The sequence below is a fragment of the Rhagoletis pomonella genome, unplaced genomic scaffold (genome assembly GCF_013731165.1).
Source record: "Rhagoletis pomonella isolate Grant_MI unplaced genomic scaffold, Rhpom_1.0 Rhpom_scaffold_00115, whole genome shotgun sequence".
Lineage (NCBI taxonomy): Eukaryota > Metazoa > Arthropoda > Insecta > Diptera > Tephritidae > Rhagoletis > Rhagoletis pomonella.
This window is the reverse complement of record NW_023458669.1, coordinates 163,763-172,753: the sequence shown is the minus strand read 5'-3', so window position 1 is coordinate 172,753 and position 8,991 is coordinate 163,763. Positions and strand designations below refer to the sequence as shown.

At 32.5% G+C, this 8,991-nt stretch overlaps 1 protein-coding gene and 1 long non-coding RNA gene across 2 annotated transcripts; both read left to right on the top strand.

The window, feature by feature from the left end:
* Nucleotides 1-1,561: 1,561 nt before the first annotated feature.
* On the top strand, nt 1,562-6,115 carry LOC118750024. Its single transcript, XM_036484763.1, has 7 exons — nt 1,562-1,618; nt 1,919-1,991; nt 3,220-3,242; nt 5,385-5,448; nt 5,512-5,592; nt 5,666-5,763; nt 5,824-6,115. The coding sequence occupies exons 4-7, from the start codon at nt 5,391-5,393 to the stop codon at nt 6,067-6,069; spliced, it is 483 nt and encodes a 160-aa protein (XP_036340656.1). The 5' UTR covers nt 1,562-1,618; nt 1,919-1,991; nt 3,220-3,242; nt 5,385-5,390; the 3' UTR covers nt 6,070-6,115.
* A 122-nt stretch (nt 6,116-6,237) lies between these two features.
* Nucleotides 6,238-7,992, top strand: LOC118750027. Its single transcript, XR_004994339.1, has 3 exons — nt 6,238-6,255; nt 7,354-7,575; nt 7,649-7,992. It is a non-coding gene; the product is annotated as an uncharacterized LOC118750027 (long non-coding RNA).
* Nucleotides 7,993-8,991: the final 999 nt, after the last annotated feature.

Here is an 8,991-nt window from a genome sequence, read left to right as displayed (position 1 = left end):
AGATCATTCAACGGGAACAAATACGCCCTTACAATAATCTGCGATTTATCAAAGTTTCTCATAACTGTAGCAATACCTAGCAAAGCAGCTAATATAGTAGCCAAAGCTATAGTAGAAAACTGCATTTTAGTTCACGGACCCATTAAACGCATACTAACAGATATGGGTACCGAATACAAGAATCAACTTTTCGAAGAAATATGTAAACTACTGAAGATAGAAAATAAAACAAGCACTCCATATCACCACCAAACACTAGGTACGGTAGAACGTTCACACAGAACATTTAATGAATACATAAGGTCCTATATTTCAATAAATAAGCTACACTGGGACCACTGGCTCAAATATTTCACGTATTGCTATAATACGACGCCCTCAACAACCCATGGTTATATACCATTTGAGCTAGTTTACGGTAAAACTACCACACCTTACGACTTCACATTAAACGGTAAAGTTGATCCAATCTACAATATAGATGACTACAAATCAGAGTTAAAATTCAAACTACAGACTGCTCAAAAACGAGCGACAGATTTACTAGAGAAAGCAAAAGTGAAAACAAAGGAAAATTACGTTAAAAAAGCAAATCCACAAAGTATTCTAGCAAACAACATGGTCTACCTAAAGGATGAAACCGGCCACAAGCTGGACGGCATCTTTAAAGGCCCATATAAAGTTATAGAAACAGACACTCAGAGTAATTGCAAAATCGATATGAACTCAAAAACAACCATTGTGCATAAAAACAGATTAAAATTAGCATAATAAAATTTTAAAACGTATTTTAAGACTATCCTGGCCAGGACTAACACATAAATACATAGATTAAAATTATAAATTGTTAAAGGCAAATACATAAATATTATATATATATACATTATATACAATTAAAAGGAAAAAAGAAAAAAAATTAAAAAAATCTAAATATACAAACACATAAAATTCACAAATACAAACTATGTAAATGTTCCAAATTCAATCTTTTACAATAAGGTCAAAATATAAATAAGTATACCTAAGAAAACAAAAATCTTTTTACAAACTACATATGCAAGTAAACTAAACAATAAAATACATTTGACACCCCGAACAAAATTCCATTGTACAGCATGATCATTCAAATCGTCTCTATTTGTATGATCACGCTTTCCAAACGGGGAAGGTGTAGTGACTTTCGTCAAAAGTAGGTAAACGTGGAAACAATAACCAAACGATAAGCCAAACAGACATCCCTGCCAGCCACGGCTCACCACTTTCCCCTGAAATTCAAACGATTCACCAACACATACCCAACTTTTTTGTCATCTCACCCACACACTTAAAAGTTGTCGAAAACAATTTCCATAAGTAAGAGCAGCGTAGCTAATACGAATTCGCAATCTTATTAGAACTATATGCGTTAGAGCGAGCAAGTGAAAGTAAGGCGAAATTTGGCAGCGAATTTCAAATTTGATCCTAGTAGGCTGCGAAGAAAAATATCAATTTCGCGCGAAATTTTGGAGGTAAGAGGAATTTGTCAATTGTAGTTTTTCTTTTATAAAATATATATTTTATATATCCCAACATCAGGAGCCATCAAAACCCAAACTCAGAAGCCATTAAAACCTTGAAGGTAAAAAAGACTTTAAAGTTTCCCAATGTAACGCCGTTTGGCTGAGATCCAAATTGGTAAATATACCAATTTTCAATAGCAAAGCATTCGCATTTTTAATTTCTAAATTAAATATAACTGATGGAAATGTCCAATATGCGCAACCATGATCAAATGCCGAATTGGAACTTATAGTTTAGAATCCATCACTTATAGTTTAGAAATAAAAGAGGCTGGTGCTTTGCAATATACCAACTTGGAAATCAGCCATTAACAATTGTTAACAGTTTAATTTGATTATAATGTAATTATTTCTTTTAGATTGCCAACATCTGCAAAGCCATCCACAGCACACTGAACACCATTGGTCACCAACAGCTCTCAACATTGTTCGGTGAGTTTTATTGTACAAATCAGTCATGCCCAGCGCAGGGCACTTGCATATGGAATTCTGCCAGCGCAGGGCATTTGCTTATGGAGTTCTGCCGACGTTGGGCATGACTGGTTTAAATATTAAGAAACGCGGTTGCTCCAAGTGCAATGCAAATATGTATGTACTTTTGTATGTTAAAAGTGCAACTAGGTAGATATGTAAACAGCAAAAAGTGTGGTGCAATAAATGTGAAAAGTCCAGTAGAATGTCTGTTTTTCTAAGCGCAACAATATAAAAATCAGTTTCTTTTAATTCCAATTAACAGTAAATTTACTTAATTTGTGCCAACTGAGTTTAATGTAAATTGTGTGAATTATCATTTTGCGGTTGTTCACTCAAGAATTGATGCGTTTTTAAAAACAGACATTTTCGGTCATGAACAATATTTGCATCCGCTGCATTTGCATCAGTTATTCTAGTTGCATCGACCAAATACTGGCTGGATACCTACGTTGTATATGCACATACATATGTGTGGAGATAGTTGCAACTGCATAAGTGTGTAGATATGTATGCAGTTAAACAAAAAGTGAAGTGCAAGTACATTTGTACAAAGCGCAGCTGCATTAACGTACATGTGTACATACATATGTAGGTAAAAAGAGGAAAGTGCAGTGGAAATATGTATATACATATGTACATATGTGCAACATACAATTACCATGTCATGGGGGTGCTATTTTGGACTTAACGCGTTTTGGAAATACGTTTTTCTTTTTGTCTAGGTACGATATGTGCAACATATGTATGTACAATTAGCATACATACGGCACAATATGTAGAGCTACATACCGCCGTTTAAAGTACAAAACCGCGTATCGTCGCTCTGCAAAGCCGCGTAAATTACCTTTTTTGCCAAAAATTGGATTAGCTAACAATAGCTCTTGGCTCAAGCCTTATCCATTCGTTCTGAAATATACTAGCCAGAAATGCGATTGCTTTACAAAAAAGAAAACCATTTTGACATATGAGAGTTTTTACGCTCTGGAATATAATTTATGCAACCTCACATACGCGGTTTTGCATTATCTTGATACGCGGTTTTGTACTTTAAACGACGATATGTGGATACACTTGCCTATGGCCATAATATATAGACGTTTCAATGAAGTGTTTTTTTGGTTTTGTTGCGATATTTTTTATTATATATTATTTTTTATCAAATTTTATTTTTATATTTTCTTTGCAGGTCGTGGAATACAGACAGTAGAAGTCAGCGGAGATTAGATATATATATAAATTTTATCTCTAATTAATTTTATTACTATAATATCTAATATAATAATAATATTATAATAATAGTATTATAATATTATTATTTATATTACTACTTTAATTGCTATTATTATCATTATTAATAGAATTATTATTAGATCGTACCTTTACACCATTATTTATTACGGTATGCATAAAAGAACGCTTTCTAACCTTATAAGTAAGGAAAAAGCTTATTATAAAGCAACAGTTGCGAAGTTTCGTAAACTGAATGAACCGACTTCTGGGTTAGAAAGCGATGATATTCCGTCCACGAGTAGAGAAGCATTTTGCCGCGGAATAAATAGTGATCTAACGTCCAGCACTATGGAAGTGTTTCCTGAATTAGATACCGATGAATATAATAGCGATGATGACAGGTTTTTGTTTGAAGATGTCGAAAGTGATGATAGCACTGAAGAATCTGCAAACAAAAACCTAAGCGAGGAAATTTGTAGGGGGTTAAAAACGTGGGCAATCAAAAATAATATTTCGCAAAATAGCCTAACGGACCTCCTACAAACCTTACATAATGCTGGACTTAACGGGTTACCTTTAACTGCAAGAACCATTTTGGGTACAAGTAGAAAAATAGTTCAAATTCGACCTTTTCCTGAAGGTGAATTTTTGTATTTAGGAATACAATATAATTTTAATTTCAAAGATTTTGATTTTTTAGAAAATACGGAAAGAATTTCAATAGATGTCGGTATAGATGGTTTGAAATTATTTAAAAGCTCTAATAGGGCATTGTGGGCCATTTTGGGGCATGTAGAAGCTTTTCCTAATTCGGTCACATTTACTATTGCCTGCTTCTCAGGAATGAGTAAGCCATCCCATGTTAATAATTTCCTTGCTGAGTTTTGCGAAGAGATAAAAATTCTAAGTCAGAATGGTGTAAGGGTGGGATCTAAGCAGGTTTTAAAAGAATTTAGTGTAAGACTTTTTACATGTGACACGCCAGCCCGCGCCTTTATAACTGGCGTGAAGTCACACACTGGGAAAAACAGCTGCCCTAAATGTCTTCAACAAGGACAGTATTTACAAAGAAGGGTCTGTTTTTCTCAAAACGTAGGAGAATTAAGAACAGATAGTTCGTTTAAAAATAGAGTAGATATAACCTATCATTTAGACGAATTTAGACAGTGTGAAATCTTGCTAGGATCTGTAAATATTGGCATGGTTTCTCAATTTCCGTTAGAACCCATGCATTTAGTTGATTTAGGAGTAACTAAAAAACTACTCCAGTTGCTTATTAAAAGAGGGAACGTAACAAAGATGAATGAAAAAATATTATTTCTGAATAAGTTCGTTCCCTCTGAATTTTCCAGACTCAGTCGAGATCTGCGTGAAATAAGCAACTGGAAGTCGACAGAATACCGGCAATTTTTATTGTACTCGGGGTTGTTTGTTTTGAAAGACTGCATACCGAATAACTTGTATTACCATTTTCTTTTGTTGCATGTCGGTATTCGCCTTCTCTCTTGTGAGAAGTCTTGTCAAGTAGAATCTAATGTCGCTAATGAAATGTTAAAAGAATTTGTAAAGTTGTTTAGTAATTTTTATGGCGAACATTTAATCAGTTTCAATGTCCATGGTCTTTTGCATTTAAGTGATTGCGTTAAACAATTTGGTCCTTTAGACAATTTTTCTGCATATAAATTTGAAAATTATATGCAATATTTAAAAAAAATTATTAATAATCCAAATAAAATATTGCAGCAACTATTTCTAAGAATAGAAGAACGAAGAGATATTACGGATTCTAGCAAAATTACACAAATAGATAAGTTTATTATAAATTGTAAAAAAGAAAAAGATAGTTTCTTCTATAGTAAAAAAACGGGATCCCTAAAAATTGTCAACCAACAAACCCAAACAGACAGTTTTGGCGTTGTAGTTTTGACAAAGGTTGGGGACATTTTTAGGGAGCCCGTGGTGTCCTCATCTGATTTAGGTATTTTTGTAGCTCAAATTATAGATGAAGACATTCAAATTATTAAGAGAGAAGATATAGACCATAAGTATTTTGCTATTCCAGTAGGGAATAAATTTATTTTAATTCCTATGTTACATAACTTATTTTATAATTTTACTTAGGAAGAAATGGAATTTAATTTTATAATTGATGGAGAGGAGGAGCCGGATATCAGTCAGGCAAATGGTAAGAAGAATCAGTATTCATTATATTAGTGAAACTCTCCTAATTGAAACGTTCTCATTGTAGCTGGAGTATCGCGCCGTTTCGACGTGTCCCAGCCTTTCCTCGACCGTATGGCCACCCAACCTGCCGTGGATAATGACTCAGGTACATTAAACTAGCAACATACATATGTTGATTGTATTTTTAATTTACACATAAATTTTATGAAATTCAACAGCGCAACAACAAATTTTGGCTGCCCTTGCAAGAATGGAGACTCGGCAAGAAGAAATAATAAAAAGGCTTTCCGCCGTAGAAAACGCCCTTGCCGAGAAGGTAGGCTTTTTAAATTTAACAAATGTTTAAACTTTGTTTTACACTTTATTTTATTTTCAGATGCCCGAGCGTTGTGAAGTTCAAGCGCAGGGTCAACTGCTGCGTGAATGTAAGGTGCTCTCTGCGAAAACCCACCGCAGTGTAAGCCGAATCACCGGTGACTTGGTAAGTGAAGAGCAAACTTTACTGCAAAGTTTGCTACCAATGTCATCGGAGGGAACACTGCATAAGGTGGAGGAGCACCTTCAAAACAAGGCACACGCTGACGCTATGGTAAGTTACAGTTCTGCTCAACAACGAGTATAGTTTTTTCTTTTATCAAATATATATATGTATATATTTATATGTATAAACTCTAATACATTTCAAGGGGTACAGTGGAGAAAGTGCTGCAGTCGTTATTCAGCGACGAGTTGGTGTGGCTGTACAACTTCGATGGGAAGGCTGGGAAAAAGCCACTAATTAAATTAAAAACTGTGGAGCTAGTTCTCGGTAAGTGTTGTGATATTTAAACAATATTACACTACTAATTTTTTAATACTAACAGCCGCATTTGCAAGTATGCACTCTGACAAAATTTTAGCAATCAAGCACTATGTAGTTTTAAGTCATAATAGATATAAGCAAAATCGAAGAAGATGCCAAAATAGTAATTAATTTTTTCTTATTTTCTCTATAGAGTGCTTCACAATTATACATCACTCACTTATTGAGAAGTTGCGACCAATAATTTGTATATTTTTAAATTTTTTTATGAAAAATTAAGTTCATTCTTTAACAAACACCATATCGACAGCCAGTTCGCCCTATCTTATTTTCAATATATGTACACACATTTTTTCAGTTGAGATACGGAGTTTTTGAACCAAATTCTGAGATAGGGCGTTCAACCGAATTCTGAGAATGGCTGCTTTCGAACCGGCTGTCGATATGGTGTTTGTTAAAGAATGAACTTAATTTTTCATAAAAAAATTAAAAAATATACAAATTATTGGTCGCAACTTCTCAATAAGTGGGTGATGTATAATTGTGAAGCACTCTATATAATTGATTCGTAAATGTAAATATTAAAAAAAATAGCTGTAAATATTAATATACAGTGGTCGAAATAATTTTAAAGATTTAGTCAAAGAATGAATTATATTTTTATAAGAAAATAACCTAAATTAAATACTTACATTACTTTCTTTTTATTTGCTATGTGCTTCGTTAATGTAAATACTAAACAAAAATTTTTCTAACATCATATTTGCTTCCTGAATGTGTTATATAATTTTGTATATTTTAAACTTCTTCACCCTATTTCTGTCCCTTTTTAAAAATATTAATATATTTTTTAAACTTTATTTGAAATGTTTAAATTGGTGTTGGATTAACTTAATTAATAGTATTGTAAATATGAGCATGATTTTATCTAAATAAGCTGATTTTTACTAAACTATAGTCATCTGCTTTTTGTATAAATAAAATCCATTATTTATGAATTATATTTCATTTGAGAAATAATAATTTGTTACTTTATTTTTCAGATATCAGAATCTAACTGGTTGCATCCACAATAATAATTTTACCATTTTATTTTAATTTCAGATTGCTGTGCAAAAGACGTGTTGAAGCATCAGCAGCTACGTTTATAAAAAATATATATTTTAATATATAAATTATTTATTTTTAGCTATTTAAATTTTTTTAATTTTTCGTTTAGATTGTATATATCGGAGTCATTGGATAATGAAGGTCTTCAACATGTTGGATGAAAGGGCAAGGGACAGTCTGACAAAGCATCCTTAGAAATGTCTCGATTCAGACGAGGTAGTTGCTTAATTACTGATGAACTTCAATTTTGCATACTTATAATTGTTTTATTTATTTTTTTAATATTTAGCGGAAACTCATCAAATTGCAATTTAATCTAACTGAGGATGAGGAAAATTACGAATGTTTGCAAGCGCCAGATGAGATAATTGTTTTAGACACTACTGCTGCATCAAGCCAGTCACAAGACAACGCTACAAGCGCCACTATCGAATTCCGAAAATTTGGTTACACATGATGTCAATGTGTTATTCTCGAGCGGCTCCATGGATATAAGTAATTTATGCAACTGGCCGCTAGAAGCTACATATAGTCAAAGTCTATATATAAGTCGGAAAAACGCAATCAAATTTTGCAAAGTTGTAATGAAACTGAATTTTTTTGAACCAGTATAAATGATTTGCAACTGTTAATATACATCAAAAGAAAGGTAAATCGATTACCTTTCTTTTGATTATAACATTGTTAAAATCGCTTAACTTTTTTATAGAAATTTTGCAACTTTTGAAAACGTCTATATATAAGTCGGAAAAACGCAATCAAATTTTGCAAAGTTGTAATGAAACTGAATTTTTTTGAACCAGTATAAATGATTTGCAACTGTTAATATACATCAAAAGAAAGGTAAATCGATTACCTTTCTTTTGATTATAACATTGTTAAAATCGCTTAACTTTTTTATAGGAATTTTGCAACTTTTGAAAACGTCTATATATAAGTCGGAAAAACGCAATCAAATTTTGCAAAATTGTAATGAAACTGAATTTTTGTGAACCATTATAAATGATTTGCAACTTTTAATATATATCAAAAGAAAGATAAATCGATTACCTTTCTTTCGATTATAATACTGTTAAAATCGCTTAAATTTTTTATAGAAATTTTGGAACTTTTGAAAACAGCTATATGCAAACGAGTAGTAGTAATAATAAGCAATTAAGCAACCACATATGTATGTAAAAATATCTTTATTATTAATGTTAATTGTAATTTTTATTCTTAATATTGATTACTAACTATTTATATTAGGTTAACAATGTATTTTGAAAAATAAATTTTGCAAAATAAAAATCAAAAAAAATTTTAAGATTTTTTATTTAAAGTTTTTAAGGTTATTTTGAATTCGCTGTGAAGAGAATGCAACCCTGCGCCAGCTGAAGTGGGAAATGCTAGACGAGTGCAGCTATATGTTTTCCTTACGAAGTATCTGAATGAGTGCGACTGTGATGCAAGGCTCACACGTACAGGGGGAAAGTGGTGACAATCTGCACACCGCCCATACAAATGTCACCAGTTTTGTCACCAGTTTTGAAGTGACCGAAACCCGCGGTTTCACCAGATTTGTCACCACTTTTGGCTGGCAGGGATATGACCGTTCTGGGGTCATAAACCCTTTAACGTTCATTCTTTTAT

Coding starts and splice junctions, on each gene's coding strand:
- LOC118750024 (XM_036484763.1), top strand. CDS start 5,391: ATGGAATTTAATTTTATAATTGATGGAGAGGAGGAGCCGGATATCAGT. Junction 5,593..5,665: donor TGCCGTGGATAATGACTCAG/GTACATTAAACT, acceptor GAAATTCAACAG/CGCAACAACAAATTTTGGCT. Junction 5,764..5,823: donor AAAACGCCCTTGCCGAGAAG/GTAGGCTTTTTA, acceptor TTTTATTTTCAG/ATGCCCGAGCGTTGTGAAGT.